Source organism: Pan troglodytes, chromosome 10 (genome assembly GCF_028858775.2).
Source record: "Pan troglodytes isolate AG18354 chromosome 10, NHGRI_mPanTro3-v2.0_pri, whole genome shotgun sequence".
Taxonomy (NCBI): domain Eukaryota; kingdom Metazoa; phylum Chordata; class Mammalia; order Primates; family Hominidae; genus Pan; species Pan troglodytes.
Genome location: NC_072408.2, coordinates 113810778 through 113827900, shown reverse-complemented (window position 1 = coordinate 113827900; position 17123 = coordinate 113810778). Strand labels below are relative to the sequence as shown.

The following is a 17123-nucleotide window of genomic DNA, read 5'->3' as shown; positions in this document are numbered from 1 at the left end:
TAACCATCACAACCACAGTTTCTCTGAGGGAGAAGATTCTTCTGTCATTAACTAGCTGAGTTACTTAATTAGTGTCTCAGGTCTTTTGGTTCTAGTACAGCAAGTAGTGAGGATTTTTAATAGGTAATCTGGTTTTCCACATTGGAGGTAAGGCTAGTTTAGACCTGGTAACAGTACCCTTAGTTAATTGGGATAGTTGTGTCAGTGGCTCCAGTACTGATATCTCCCCTAGTATGTATCTTTCTTCTGTGTCATTCACTCAATTTATTCTGTTTATAAGGAGTAGATTCAGGAATGGATCAGAACATTTTTATACACACTTAGGTAAACACATATATATCTAATAAACTATTGTCATTTTTTCTGGCGTTTTTTACTTAGTTTCTTTTCTAAGTTAAACTCTGACTTAATATAGGCTAACAAGATGGCTTTTTCTAGGCCCTGCAGAAACTTTTAATAAGGAGTTTAAATTATTGGTTTTAGAGACTAGGTGCATAATTAATATCTAGATTTTTAAAAAACATTCTCATTATATCTATTTCTTTTTTTAATTATTTCTATTTTTATTTTTATTTTTTGAGAGAGAGAGTCTTGCTCTGTTGCCCAGGCTGGAGTGCAGTAGTGCTGTCTTGGCTCACTGCAACCTTTGCCTTCCAGGCTCAAGCCATTCTTGTGCCTCAGCCACCCAAGTAGCTGAGATTATAGGCATGCACCACCACACCTTGCTAATTTTTGTATTTTTAGCAGAGAAAGGGTTTTGCCAATTGGCCAGACTGGTCTTAAACTCCTGGCTTGAGGATCCAGGAGTCTCCACCACCTTGGCCTCCCAAAGTGCTGGGATAACAGGCATGAGCCACTGTGCCCAGCCTCATTATATCTAAGAAACAGAGACACATGGCTAAAGTCTATAGATGGCCACACTGAAGCATTATAAAATGTTTTGTTCAAAATCACAGAATAAAAGAACATATAAAGCCACCATTTTTCAACAGTAAAATTTATATTATGCTTTTTTAAGTTACTTTGGATCTTGCTTTGTTAATTCATGACACATGCTTGATAGAATGTATTCAACAGATACTGATTGAGTGCCTGCTATATACAAGGCTGTGTCTGAGGTACTGGAGATACAGTAGTGAAACAAAAAATTTCTATCTTCATGGTGCTTACACTGTAGTGGAAGGAGACAGATAGTAAACAAATAAGTAAACATGCAATGTTAGGTGGTGATATGTGCTGTAGAGAAGAGTAAAATGTGGGATAGTAAATGTCAAGGTGAGGGAAAGTTACTTTATATGGAATCAAAGAAGGCCTCACTGATAAGGTGACATTTGAGCAAACATATGAAGAGTGAGCCATGCATCTGGGTTGTGGTATATCATATCCACAATATTTTGCAGCTCTTTCCGTCAAAAGGTAGAGTTTATTTCCTTACCCCATTGAATCTGACTTGCCCTTACAACTTGTTTTTAACCAAGTGTCAAAGAAGACATTGTGAATTCCAAATCCTAGGCCTTAAGCAACCTTTCAGCTTCTACTTTTCCCCTCTTAGGATGCTCCTTCTATCATGTAAGAAAGCCTGGGGTAGAATATCTAACTTTGGGAGGCCACATATAGAGAGTGGACCAAACAACAGCCAACACCAAAGTCTGAGATGTGTGAGTTTGACTATCTTAGGCACTCCAGCCCCAGCCAAGCTACCAGCGAATTGCATCCTCATGAGCAGATCCGAGTGAAACCAATAAAAGAACCATCCAGATACCTGACAGAATTTTGAGAATTAACAATTCCACTAAGCTAACTGCAACATGGGGAAGGAGCATGGAAGGCAGAGGAAACAGTGCTTAACAAAGGCCTTGAAGTAGACATGTGCATGATTTGTTTAGGGAACAACAACAAGGCCAGTGTGCTAGAGCACAGTGAGTGAAAAGAAGAAATGGCGTCAGAGAGGTGGCTGGAAGCCAGATCATAGGGCTTTATAGATCATGTTAGGAGCTTCAGCCTTTACTCAGAGTGAAATAGATGCCATTGGAGAGTTTTGAGTAGAAGAGTGACATGATTTAACTCATGATTTACAAGAATTTCTCTGGCTGTTTGTGGAGAATACACAGGGGATTGGAAGTGTTGTAGAGGCAGAAGAAGAAAGATCAGTTAGGAGGCAATGGCAGTTATTTAGGAATAAGATGATGATGACCAGGACCAGGGTAGCTGTAGAGGTGTTGAGAAGTGGTAGGGTTTTGGATATATATTTTAAATAGAGGCTGTAAGGTTTGCCTATATGTGATATATATGAGAGTCAAGGATGACTCTAGGTTTTTAGCCTGGACGCATGGCAGGATGGATTCCCATTTAATGGAATAACAGACTATGGAGGAACAAGTTGAAGGAAAAAATAAGAAGTTCATTTTATAAATTTTTAGTTTGGGATGCCTTTTAGGCATGTTAATGTACATGTTGAGAAGGCATTCAAGTCTAGTGCTCAGGGAGAAGTCTGGACTAAATTTAGGACTCTTCAGTATATCAATAGTAGTTTAGACCCTAAGACTAGAGTTATGAAACAGAAGAAAAGGATGATGGATGGATGGATGGAAATTTTTAGAGTTTTACCTTCTTTGTATTTGGATTATTTTGTGAGGTAGCTTTACATTTTTATGCAATTATACTGTTTAATTTACTGTCAATTTAAAAAATAAATGCTTTCTCCTAGGACATATGTGATTTACAACTTTTAGTTTTACTATCAAATTTTACATTGCTTATTTTCACAGTATATTAATTATGACTTAAGAACTTTTTTTAAAAATTGTTTGGGAGTGCTATTTCTTTCTTTTGTTTTGTTTTATTTTATTTTTGTTTTTTGAGACCAAGTCTCACTTTGTCACCCAGGCTAGAGTGCAGTGGCACGATCTCAGCTCACTGCAGCCTCCACCTCCTGGGTTCAAGTGATTCTCGTGCCTCAGCCTCCCAAGTAGCTGGGACTACAGGAGTGCGCCACCATGCCCAGCTAATTTTTGTATTTTTAGTAGAGATGAGGTTTCACCATGTTGGCCAGGCTGGTCTCGAAGTCCTGACCTTAAGTGGTCTACCTGCCTTTGCCTCCTAAAGTGCTGGGATTACAGGCGTGAGCCACCACGTCCAGCCAAGAACTTTATATTCATTTAGTTGTTCATGTTATCCTTTCTGATTAACAAGTAATTGTGATACACAAAAATAGATACAAATCTTATTGCTTAAAATTGCCAAGTGCTTGAGCCCAGGAGTTTGAGACCAGCCTGGGCAACATAGTGAGACTCTGTCTCTACAGAAAATTTTAAAAATTAGCTGGGCGTGGTAGCATACACCTGTAGTCCCAGCTACTCCAGTGGCTGAGGTAGGAGGATCACTTTAGCCTGGAAAGTTGGAGACTGCAGTGAGCCAAGATCATGCCACTCTGCTCCAGCCTGGACGACAGAGCAAGACCCTCGCTCAAAAAAAATTGCAAAGTGAATATTCACTTACTCAAATGAAAATATGTTGGTGCTATTTGCAGTCTTACTGTTAAATCCAGGTATTGAAATTCAAAGGTAACTACGTGTTGCTTAAAATAAAAACCTGCTCTAACGAGTAGATAAGCCTGGACAACATGCTGAGACCGCATCTCTACAAAAATTTTTAAAAATTAGCTGGGTATGGTGGCGCATGCCTGTGGTCCTAGCTACTCAGGAGGCTGAGGTGGGAGGGATGATCACTTGAACCCAGGAGGTTAATGCTGCAGTGAGCTATATTCATGCCACTGCACTCCAGCCTGGGCAACAGAGTGAGACCTTGTCTCAAAAAAAAAAAAAAAAAAAAAAGAGTAGATAGGGACTTCCATCTCTGGTTAAGATGTAAAAACTCACAATAGATCATTGTTTCCCATATTAACAAGGAGATGAAAGTGAATGTGACACAAAATTATAGAGGTCTTTTTTCCTCTTATTTTGTTTGAACCCGTTAGAGAATTGAGAAAATAAAGTCTTTAAAGGCTGGGCGTGGTGGCTCACGCCTGTAATCCCAGCACTTTGGGAGGCTGAGGCCGGCGGATCACAAGGTCGGGAGTGCAAGACCAGCCTGACCAACATGGTGAAACCCCGTCTCTACTAAAACTACAAATATTAGCTGGGAGTGGTGATGCACACCTGTAATCCCAGCTACTTAGGAGGCTGAGGCAGGAGAAACACTTGAACCCAGGAGGCGGAGGTTGCAGTGAGCTGAGATTGCACTACTGTGCTCTAGCCTGTGCAACAGAGTGTGACTCTAAAAAAAAAAGAAACAAAAACACACAAAATATATGTATATTGATAACACCCAGGTTATATCCTAATGCTACACCATTCTACATAAGGGACTTGAGCATTTGTGAATTTTGGTATCCACAGGGGGTCCTGGAACCAATTTCCTGCAGATACCAAGGGAGGACTGTATATCAAAATTTACAGAATGCAGCTAAAGTAGTGCTTAGAGGAAACTTAATATTATAGCTTTCAATATTATATTAGAAAAGGAAAAATCAAGAACTAAGTTTCTACCTTAAAGATAGAAAAAGAACACATTAAACCAATAGTTAATAGAAAGAAAACAAAAAATAAAGAGGAACGGGAATCAATGAAATAGAAAACAATAAAGAAAATCAGTATGCATTAATTAGTTCATTATTTCTTAGTGCCAAACCCACCCTTCTTGCCCTACTGTGTGATACTGGAGCTGGACACTGTAAACATTTCTCCTTTGCCAGCTGGCTAGATATTAGGCTTTATCAGAAGATATTGGTGGTGGTGCTCTGCAAGGTCACAGCAGGAGAGAAGAAGCTTTTCTTCTTGATATACTTGTGCTTTTTTTCCCTGGGCTAGCAGATGAGTATGCAGGAGGATCAGTAGCATTCACCTCAGCAGCCCTCCTGAACCAGCCACAGCCTACATACACCCTCTGGTGAATTTCTGTGTAGGCCTATTTATACCCTCTGATAAGTTTCTATGCCACCTGGTGGACAGCTTCTACAGATCACCTGGTTAGCCCATACCTACCAGGAAGTTTCTCAGCCAACCAGCAGGTTATTGGTGTGAAACACCTTTGGTCATTGCCCTCCGGTAAGTTTCTTTACAGGGAAGGTTGTGTGTTCCTGTGGCAGCACGCTCCATCCAGTGAGCCATGAATCTCAGTGGCTTGGTGGAGGGAGCTTTTGTTAAGTTTTTTATTCATTCCTTGTTTATTTTCCGTCCACATAGAGGTGGCAGCTGCTTTCTGCAATTGGCACTTTTGAACACCTTAGAGCAGTACCATCCAATAGAAGTCATGTTAAATTTAAAATTTTCTAATAGCCACATTAAAAAAGTAAAAACAAACAGGTGAAATTAATTTTAATGATTTATTCAACACAGTATATCTAAAATATTCTATATAAAAGTATTAATAAGCTATTTTATCTTTTAAAATAGCTTATTTTAAACGGAGTTTTAAAAAAATATGAAGTTCTTGAAATCTTGTATGTATTTTATACTTCCAGCTCATCTCAGTGCCAGCTAGTCACATTTCAGTGCTCAGAAGCCACACGTGGCCTAGTGGCTACTACCTACCATAGTGAAGTGTAGCCTTATCTCCTGTTTTATTCCTTGTCATTGTTGACCACCTTTAGTAGCTAACAATTACAATTTTTGATACAGGCATACCTGGGAGATGTTACAAGTTTGGTTCGAGACCACCACAATAAAGTAAATATTGCAATAAAGCAAACATCACAATAAAGCAAGTCACAATTTTTTTGTTTTCCAATGCATATGTATAAAAGTTGTCTTTATACTATTCTGTAGTCTTTTCTGTGTGCAGTAGCATTATGACTAAAAAAAATACTCACCTTAATTAAAGATATTTTATTGCTAAAAAAATGCTAGTGATCATCTAAGCCTTCAGCAAGTCATAATCTTTTTTGCTGGTGGAGGTTCTTGCCTCAATGCTGATGGCTACTGGCTCATCGGGGTAGTGGTTGCTGATGGTTGTGGTGGCTATGGCAATTTCTTAAGACAGTAATGAAGTTTGCCACATCAATTGACTCTTCCTTTCACCAAAGATTTCTCTATAGCATGCAATGCTGTTTGATAGCATTTTACCCACAGTACAACTTTAAAAATTGGAGTCAGTCCTCTCAAACCCTGCCACTGCTTCATCAACTAAATTTGTGTTATAACCTAAATCCTTTGTTATCATTTTGATGATGTTCACAGCGTCTTCACCAGCAGTAGATTCCATTTCAGGAAACCACTTTCTTGCTCATCCATAGAAAGCGGCTCCTCATCCATTCAAGTTTTATCATAAGATTGCAGTAATTCAGTCACATCCTCAGGCTCCACTTCTAGTTTTAATTCTGTTGCTATTTCTACCACATTTGTAGTTCCTTCCTCCACTGAAGTCTTGAACCCCTCAGAGTCATCCATGAGGACTGGAATCAGCTTCTTCCAAATTGCTGTTAATGTTGATATTTTAACCTCCTCCCATGAATCACAAGTGTTCTTATTGGCATCTAGAATGGTGAATCCTTTCCAAAGATTTTCAATTTACTTTGCTCAGACCCATCAAAAGAATCACTGTCTGTGGCAGCTATAGCCTTACAAAATGTGTTTCTTAATAAAACTTGAAAGTCAGAATTACTCCTTGATCCATGGGCTGCAGAATTGATGTTACATTGGTAGGAATGAAAACAATGTTAATCTCCCTAATAAATCTCCATTGGAACTTTTGGATGACCAAGTACGTTTGTCTGTGAGCAGCGATATTTTTAAAGGAGTCTTTCTTTCTGAGCAGTAGGTCTCAACAGAGAGCTTAAAATATGTATAACCATGTTGTAAACACATGTGCTGTGATCCAGGCTTTGTTGTTCCTGTTCTGCACAGGCAGAGTAGATTTAGCATAGTTGTCAAGGGACCTAGGAGTTTTAGAATGGGCAATGAGAATTGGCTTCAGCTTAAAGTCACCAGCTATGTTAGCCCCTCACAAGAAAGTCAGCCTGTCCTTTGAAGTTTTGAAGCTAGGCATTGACTTTTTCTTCTTTTTTTATTTTTGAGACGGAGTCTTCCTCTGTCACCCACGCTGCAGTGCAGTGGCACGATCTTGGCTCACTGCAGCCTTCGCCTCCTGGGCTCAATTGATTCTCCTGCCTCAGCCTCCTGAGTAGCTTGGACTGCAGGCGTGCACCACCATGCCTGGCTAAATTTTGTATTTTTAGTAGAGACAGGGTTTCACCATGTTGGCCAGACTGGTCTCTAACTCCTGACCTCAAGCATCTGCCTGCCTCAGCTTCCCAAAGTGCTGGGATTACAGGCATGAGCCACAGTGCCTGGCCTGGCATTGACTTTTTCTGTCTAGGATGAAAGTCCTAGATGACATCTTCTTCCAATAGAAGGCTGCTTCATCAACACTGAAAATCTGTAGTTTAGTGTAGCCACCTTAATTCATTATCTTAGATAGATCTGGATAACTTGCTACTTCTCCACCCAGCACTTGTTGCTTCACTTTGTACTTTTAGGTTATGGAGACAGCTTCTTTGCTTAAACCTTATGAACCAACCTCTGCTAGCTTCCAACTTTCCTTCTGCAGCTTCCTCACCTCTCTCAGCCTTCACAGAATCGAAGAGTGTTAGGGCCTCTCTCTGGATTAGGACTGTGCTTTAAGGGAGTATTGTATCTGGTTTGATCTTCTATCCAGACCCCTAAAGTTTTCTCCATATCGCCATTAAGGCTGCTTTGTTTTTTTTTATGATTCATGTGTTCATTGGAGTAGCACTTTTAATTTCCTTCAAGAACTTTTCCTTTGTGTAGACATCTTGGCTAACTGGTGCAAATGGCCTAGCTTTTGGCCTGCCTCAGCTTTCTTTTTTGTTTTTTTTGTTTGTTTGTTTGTTTTGTTTTTTGAGACAGAGTCTTGCCCTGTTGCCCAGGCTGGAGTGCAATGGCTCGATCTCAGCTCACTGCAACCTCCGCCTTCCAGGTTCAAACGATTCTCCTGCCTCAGCCTCCCGAGTAGCTGGGATTACAGGCACATGCCACCATGCCCAGTTTTTGTTTGTTTGTTTGTTTGTTTGTTTTTAGTAGAGACGGGGTTTTACCATGTTGCCAGGCTGGTCTGGAACTCCTGACCTCGTGATCCGCCCGCCTTGGCCTCCCAAAGTGCTGGGATTACATGCGTGAGCCACTGTGCCCAGCCTGGCCTGTCTCAGCTTTCAACATGCCTTCCTCACTAAGCTTATTTCTAGCTTTTGGTTGAAAGTGAGAGATGTGTGACTCTTCGTTCCACTTGAACACTTAGAGACCATTGTAGGGTTACTAACTGGCCTAATTTCAATATTGTTGTCTCAGGGAATAAGGAGGCCTGAGGAGAGGGAGAGAGGGTGAAAGAGATGGGGGAAAGGCTGGGTAGGGCAGACAGACCACACTACATTTATCAATTAAGTTCACCCTCTTTTATGGGTGCAATTCATGGCACCCCAAAACAATTACAATAGTAGCATCAGAGATCTCTGATAAAAGCTGGGTGTAGTGACTGGTACCTGTAGTGCCAGCTACTCAGGAGGCTGAAATGGGAGGATCACTTGAGGCCAAGAGTTCAAGACCAGCCTGGGTGATACAGTGAAACCACGTCTCTTAAAAAAAAAGAGAAGAGATCACAGGTCATCATAACAGATATAATAATGAAAAAGTTTGAAATACTGTGAGAATTGATAAAATGTGACACACAGACACGAGGTGAGCACATGCTTTTGGGAAAATGGCACCAATAGAATTGCTTAGTGCAGGGTTGCCGTTAGCCTTTGATTTATAAAATGCACAATATCTGAGAAGTGCAATAAAGCAAAGCACAATAAAATGAGTTGCCCTTGTAAATTTTTCATGTTCAAATTGCTGATGTGATTTTTGTCTCCTGTTAGTCAACAAAGCCAAAAACTGGTTCTTTGAAAACATTAATAAAATTGATAAACTCTTAATACTGATTCGGACAAAAAAGAAAGAAAATACAAGTCACCTATATCGGGAATAAGAAAGAGGACATCACTAGAGATTCTCCAGACTTTAAAAGCATAGTAAGGAATATCGTAAACACTATACTGTCAATAAATTATATATCTGAGATGAAATGAAAAAATTTCTTGAAAGGTATAATTTACTAGAACTCTCATAAGAAGAAGAAGAAAACCTGAATAGCCCTATATCTCTTAAATAAATTGAATTTGTAATTAAAAACCTTCCCATAAACAAACTTCAAGCCCTTAGATGACTTTATTTTGAGTTATATCACACATTTAAGAAGGAAGTATTTCCTTCTTAAATTAAACTCTTTCAGAAAACAAGATTGAGATTACTTCCCAACTCATTTTATGAGGACAGCATAACCCTGATACCACAACCTGACAAGGAAAGTTTAAGAAAAAATTAAAAGTATAGCCAAGTGTCCCCCATAAACAAAGACTCAGAAATCACTAAATTGAATCTAGCAATATTTTTTATTTAAAAAAAGTTTTTTTTGTAAAGACAGTATGTGGTCTCATTATATTTACCTAGGCTGAGCTCGAACTCCTGTGCTCAAGCCATCCTCCCATGTTGACTTCCCAAAGTGCTGGAATTACAGGTATGAGCCACCGTACTGGACCATGAACCTGGAGATATAGAGATTATATATATATATTTTTTTTCTTTTTTTTCTGAGATGGAGTCTTGCTCTGTCGCCCAGGCTGGAGTGCAGTGGTACAATCTTGGCTCACTGCAACGTCTACCTCCCGGGTTCAAGCAATTCTCCTGCCTCAGCCTCCTGAGTAGCTGGAATTACAGGCACCCACCACCACGTCTGGCTAATTGTTGTATCTTTATTGGAGACGGGGTTTCACCATGTTGCCCAGAGTGGTCTCAAACTCCTGAGCTCAGGCTATCCGCCTGCCTCAGCCTCCCAAAGAGCTCACTGGTGTGAGCCACCGTGCCCAGCCTGCAATATTTTAAAATACTGCTACTTCAGGATCAAGTGGGGTTTATCTCATGAATACAAAGTTGGTTGAGCATTAAAAAAATCAATTAATATAACCTACTGGGTTAATAGGATAAAGGAAAAGAGAAATTATCTTAACAAATGAAGAGAATGCATCTGACATAATTCAACACCCGTGTATACTTTTTAAAAAGGTCTTTTAGCTAACTAGAAATTCTTTAAAGTGCTATATTAGTTTGTTCTCACACTGCAAATAAAGACATACCTGAGACTGGGTAATTTATAAAGGAAAGAGATGTAATTAACTCACAGTTTCACGTGACTGGGGAGGCCTCACAATCCTAGTGGAAGATGGAGGAGCAAAGGCACATGTTACATGGCAGCTGGCAAGAGAGCATGGGTAGGGGAACTGCCCTTTAAAAAAACCATCAGACCTTGTGAGACTTATTCACTATCATGAGAACAGCACGGGCGAAACCCACCCCCATGATTCAGTTACCTCCCACTGGGTCCCTCCCATGACATGTGGGGATTATGGGAGCTGCAATTCAAGATGAGATTTGGGTGGGGACACAGCCAAACCATATCAAGTGCTAAATAGCAATTTGATAAAGGAAGTCTACAAAAAAACATAAAATCTTACTTAAAGGTGAAACACTGAATGCTTTCTACCCAAGATAGGAAAAAACAAGGATATTTGCTTTTACAAATTACTTGAAGTCTAGCCAGTGCAGTCATGGAAGACAGAGTGTGGATTATTAGCTTACCACCTCATACCCCATCCCCGTATTCTTTATCATAGCATTTTTTTCCCTAATAGTTACGTATTCATTAATTTACCTCTGTATTGCCACTCTTTCTCAATAAGCTCCAGGAGAGGGGCATCTAGCATAGTATCTGTCATATAATTAGAATTATAATAAATATTTAGTGTATTACTGAATGCATTTAATGTTGGGAAACTTTCTGTTCCCTAGATTTTCATTTTTCTTTTGGAGAGATGTTCACTAATTTATCCCCAGGGAAGCAAAAGTGAATGATCTCATTGGTGAGTTTAGGAGAAGGAGCTGGGCTAGTTTAGCTGAGATGGTTCCTTTTCTTTTAGTTGTAGAGAGCACACGTTATATTCTCCTCTTCTATGTGATACATTTTATAGGGAAAGCCCACACTGCAGGGAGGTGCTGCTTATGATTGAGTAGGTAAATCTGTTTGATTCAACAGTGAAATAGTATTAGCAAGTTTACCTGCCCTGAAACCTGGTATGTTTTCTACAATTCAGCTTTGCTAATAATATGGCTGATATTTTTATCTTTAGCCCCCTGGCTTACGTGACTGAACTTAAGAAGGAAAAGGGGCAGGAAGTGTTATTTATTGACTCACTTCAGTATTTACTACCTAAGATTTAAAATAATGTTTTTCAAAAAACAGTACTAAATCGCACTAGGCACATTGGCTCTCGTCTGTAATCCCAGCACGTTGAGAGGCTGAGGAAGGAGGATCTCTTGAGGGCAGGATTTTGAGACTAGCTTGGGCAATACAGTGAGACCCTGTCTTTACGAAAAAAAAATTAAGTTAGCTGGTTATGGTGGTGCATGCCTGTAGTCCTAGCTACTCGGGAGGTTGAGGTGGGAGAATTGCTCAAGTCCTGGAGTCTGAGGTTGCAGTGAGCTATGATTGCACCATTGCACTCCAGCTTGGGCAACAGAGTGGGAGCCTAACTCTTAAAAAAAAAAAAAAAAGAAAAAGAGTTCCTGTCATTCATTGAGGGCTTGCTATGCATTGTGCTCTGTCCTAAACACTCTATATGCATTATGTTATTTAATTCTTTAGCAACCCAATAATATGGTTAATTTTTTCACATCACTGTAGCAAATACTTACATAGGGTTTATTACGTGCTAGGCACTCTCTCTGCACCTTACTTATTCTACCCATTTTATAGACTAGGAAACAGGCATGGAGAGTTTAGCAGTTTGCCTAAGTAGTTGAGCCAGTCTTTGAACTTAGGAAGTCTAACTTGTTAGATCCTGTGTTTTTAAACTATTCTATACTACCTCACTATAAAACAAAGAAATAGAATGCTTTTCTATTCTCATCTTAGTTTTATTTTTAAATTTCAAAAATAGCAAGTTCGTACTAACAAATCTGAGCAATGCAGCAGAACGTAAAAGTTATCTTATTTACATGCTCAAATTCTATTCCTCAAAGTCAACAGCCCTTAATTTCTTGATGTGCACTCTTCAGGACTTTTAAGAAAGGAAAATTTTTTAATGAGATACTATTTTTTTCCTAATAGTTTAGCAGACATTTAAAAACAATTACTGGCTGGGCATGGTGGCTCACGCCTGTAATCCCAGCACTTTGGGAGGCCGAGGTAGATGGAGGTCAGGAATTTGAGACCAGCCTGGGCAAGATGGCAAAACGCCGTCTCTACTGAAATATAAAAATTAGCTAGCTGTGGTGGTATGTGCCTTTAATCCCAGCTACTCGGGAGGCTGAGGCAGGAGAATCGCTTGAACCTGGGAGGTGGAGGTTGCAGTGAGCCGAGATCATGCCACTGGACTTCAGCCTGGGTGACAAAGTGAGATGTCATCTAAAAAAAAAAAAAAAAAAAAAAAAAAGATTACTAATACATATTATTGGCAATTGTGTGGAGATCAAGCCTTAGGTGCACTGCTGATGGGAATATAAATTTGTACAGTCTTTCTGGTACATAATTTGACAGCCTATCAGAATTTTGAATGTGCTTATCTTTGATCCATCAGTTGTTTTTCAAGGGATTATTTCTAGGAAAAAATTGGATAAATACCCTATAATTTGTAAGATGTGTGCATAAAGGTAAAGATATATACTGTAAAGTTTATAATAGCATTTTTTTTTTTTTGAGATGGAGCCTCGCTCCCGTCACTCAGGCTGGAGTGCAGTGGCACACTGCAACCTCCACCTCCCGGGTTCAAGTGATTCTACTTCCTCAGCCTCCCGAGTAGCTGGAATTACAAGCATGTGCCACCATACCCAGCTAATGATTTTATTTTTAGTAGAGACGGGGTTTCACCATGTTGGCCAGGCTGGTCTTGAACTCCTGACCTCAGGTGATCCACCCACCTCAGCCTCCCAAAGTGCTAGGATTACAGGCATAAGCCACCGCACCCAGCCTAGAATAGCAATTTTTTTAAACCCACCATTGGAATAGCCCTTGTCTAATCTGGAGGTGTTTGGTGAATTATAGTATGTTACCATATAGGCAGTTAAATAATGGTAGAATTTTTTCTTTATGAGATAAATCAGAATAGACTTAGAATAAAAAAAAACTTTCTCCTTAAGAAAAATCAATTCCTTTAAGTCACAGTTTCCTCATTTAAAATCAGTATAAGGAGATGTACAGAACTTATTAACATAGCTCCTGATAATAAGTAACTGCTATTATTATTACCATCTCCAAATTTTTCAGTTAATGTTTTTTAGTAATCAGAAAGAAAATATTTACATACACACACACACACGACCTCAGCCAGGCAGCTTATACCATATCAATATCAAAGGTTAGTTAAAGACCAGTTCTTAGACTCAACAGACATAAATTCAGGTGGTCTGGCTTTCTGTGAACTCTGGCAGGTCCCTAAGTTTTAAAAATAAACTTATCTCCAAAATGGAAATACTAACCAAAGTGCCAAACTCTGAGTGTTGTTTTGAGGCTCAAATGAAATAATGTAAGTATGAGTAATTTGAAAAAGTAAAGTGCTCTACAAACACATTTAGTATAAGAGCTGGTTTTAAGCATATTGCTTTGCTAGATTGTTGCCTAGCATAATGCCTAGAATCTAATGGGTTATGCATTCATTACTTATGTATTTTTTAATTGATAAATTGTTTACTTTTTCCTGCATATTCAAAGTTTGATTTATGTATAATCCTTTGATATGTAGATTTTCAGCTTTTTCACTTTTCGTTATAATAGAAAAAATAACTATTAAAATTGGTGTACATTGTTCCCTTTCTCTTACTTTAGGAATGGAACATTACTAAACTTTCAATTGAGTATGATTCTGAGCCCTTTGGAAAGGAACGAGACGCAGCTATTAAGAAACTGGCAACTGAAGCTGGAGTAGAAGTCATTGTAAGAATTTCACATACATTATATGACCTAGACAAGTGAGTCCTTTTTTTTTTTTTTACTGTGGGAAAATGCATATAACATAATATTTACCATCTTAACCATTTTTAAGTATATAGTTCGGTGGTATTAACTACGTAGATAAGTTTTTAACTGAGGTTTATAAAGTAGAAATAACATGTACTTCACAGAGTTATGGGAGAATTAAGTGAACATATGTCAAATCCTTAGCATTTTATTTAGCTGCTATTGACCCAATGACAGGTATCAGCATTTCAGTTTCAAAACTATTATGGATTAAGACTATTACAGAATTTTCCTTGACTACTCTTAACTCAGCCTCCTGTGGTCTTGCCTTTCTGGGCTCTTAGCATTATCAATTTTATAGTTATATATAGTTATAAATTGCCTTGACATATTTTGTATGCTTGTTTAATGTTATCTTATTTCATGTATATCTATCTTGTCTGTCTGGATTTTAAATCCAGATGCAAATTGGATGTAATATAACATTGCATAGCTGTAGTCCTCTGAACAATGGCATAATAGAATATTTCCCAAAGTGTATTTCTTCCAGCACCAGTCCTTGGTGATGCTTTGTCCCACAGAAATTCTGTGGTCAAACTTAAATTTAGGGAGTGTTATATGCTATGAGTCTTAGAGGTCTGTAAAACTTAACTTTTTAAAACTTTTGGCATACCATTGTCCTTTTAAGTACTGAAATCTTGTAATTTATTTACCTTTTAAATCATTTTACTTTTTTAGTAATTTATGTATTTTATCAAGTTAGTAAAACAAATTCTGTAACATGACAAACTAGTTGATTTGATTTCACATTTTAAATGTATCAAAAAATCATGATTTGATTCAGACAAAGGTCTTACTTGATACTAAGCTAGAATTCATATATCTTTTAATAATAATCTTGCCTTTGAGCTCACCAATTTGCTTAACTTTAAGGAGCTCATAGCAAGGAGAGGGCAACACAGGATAAAAGCAGTTGCTTCTAAGTGGGAGACTCAGTGTTATGCATAAAATTAAGTGTTTAGGCTAGGCGCGACGGCTCACACCTGTAATCCCAGCACTTTGGGAGGCCGAGGCAGATGGATCACGAGGTCAGGAGTTCAAGACCAGCCTGGCCAAAATGGTGAAACCCCCATCTCTACTAAAAATACAAAAATTAGCCAGGCATAGTGGCGGGTGCCTATAATCCAGCTACTTGGGAGGCTGAGGGAGGAGAATCACTTGAACCCAGGAGGCAGACGTTGCAGTGAGCCAAGATAGCACCACTGCATTCCAGCCTGGGCAACAGAGCAAGACTCTGTCTCAAAAAAAAAAAAAAAAAAAAAGCAAGTGTTTATTGGCTTCAATGTGAATATTTACTATATGTAATCTATCATATTAAAATGTAACATATAGAAAATGTTTTGTCCTAAGATTCTCATTTTGCTACTGTTGTGTAATTAACAATGTCCTCAGTAGTATTATTGTAGCATCATTACATTCAGCAAAATTCATTGCAACCCTATGAATAAATTCAAAATACACCAAAACAAAATTTACTTAAACAGGATATCTTTTATGGTGATTGCTTTCTGTATTACTTTCTGTATGTATCTGTAGTTGATACATCACTACGTATTGTATAATGAAAAATACACTAAAATACACTAAGAAAGCCTTGATTTGCCGTTTATCGGTTATATGACCTTGACTAGTTTACTTAACTCTCCTGGTAGGCCTGTTTTCACATCTATAAAATGATGGAGTTGGATTTCACCTGTCATTTTTTATTAAGGCCAAATGCTAAGCAAATGGCCATAGTGAAAAAGAGTAGTTATTCCAAAAGAGTGTCTAAACTTAATCTTTAACTACCATTGGCAAAGCTAGTTATTTTTTTAATTAATAATTGATTGAGGTAATTAATGATCAGAAGTAAAAAGATACTTAAATTTAAATAACTTGAAATGTGGGGGCTTATGTGTTCTAAGTATGTGACATAGATACATATGCTGACATCTCTCATGCCTTCATTAGCACAATAGAAAATAGGAAGTAATTGTCACCACAGTAATATAGAATCAAAATTTATAAAATTTCCTGAAGGAAATAGGGTAATTGTTTTAGTCTGTTTTCACGATGCTGATAAAGACATACCCGAGACTGGGCAATTTACAAAAGAAAGATTTAATGGACTTACAATTCCACACGGCTCAGAAGGCCTCACAATCATGGTGGAAGGCAAGGAGGAGCAAGTCATGTCTTACATGGATGACAGCAGGCAAGGAGGGATCTTGTGCAGGGTAACTCCCCCTTTTAAAAACCATCAGATCTTGTGAGACTTACTCACTATCATGAGAACAGCATGGGAAAGACCTGCCCCCATGATTCAGTTACCTCCCACAGGGTCCCTCCCATGATGTGGGAATTGTGGGAGTTACAACTCAAGATGAGATTTTGGTGGGGGCACAGCCAAACCATATCAGGAATGTAGGTCCAAGGATACAAAGTAGAAGTTATGTAAGATGAACAACACTAGAGGTCTAGTGTACAGAGTAAGGATTTTAGTTAATAAAATTGTCTTTTATTTGGAATTTTAATCAAATAAGTAGATTTTAGCTGCTTTTGTCACACACATACAAAAAAGTAACTGAGATTATAAATATGTTAATCTGCTTCACTATAGTAACCATTTTACTATCTACATGTATCCCATAATGTGTTGTAAACTCAAATATATACAATAAAATTTATTTTTCCTAAATGAGACCTGCTGATTACTCTTTCATATAATTATCAACCTGGTTTAGTTTTTATTGATGATTGAGATTCTTTGAGCTGGGCCATAACATGTTTTTCATATGTCTGTGTGTATTAACTCTTTGATTAACTCTTTGTAATTGCCTTTAGACTAATTTCCCCTCTTACTTGTTTTTTCCTCTCATAAGTTTTTAATATTCTTTGTCTTAAAGGTTTAATATTTGTGTAGTATATTTGATACCTAGAGGATGTCTAGAAGCTCAGGAGAA

The 17123-nt window shown here is 38.3% G+C and overlaps 1 protein-coding gene across 4 annotated transcripts in view; it reads left to right on the top strand.

Moving 5' to 3' along the window:
* The window catches only part of CRY1 (cryptochrome circadian regulator 1), a 103257-nt gene that overhangs the window by 75362 nt on the left and 10772 nt on the right, over positions 1-17123 (top strand). For all 4 annotated transcript variants that reach the window (XM_509339.9, XM_016924107.4, XM_054663501.2 and 1 more), the window contains one exon: positions 13990-14132. In XM_509339.9, coding sequence (XP_509339.2) covers positions 13990-14132 — 143 coding nt within the window. The remainder of the gene's footprint in view (positions 1-13989; positions 14133-17123) is intronic.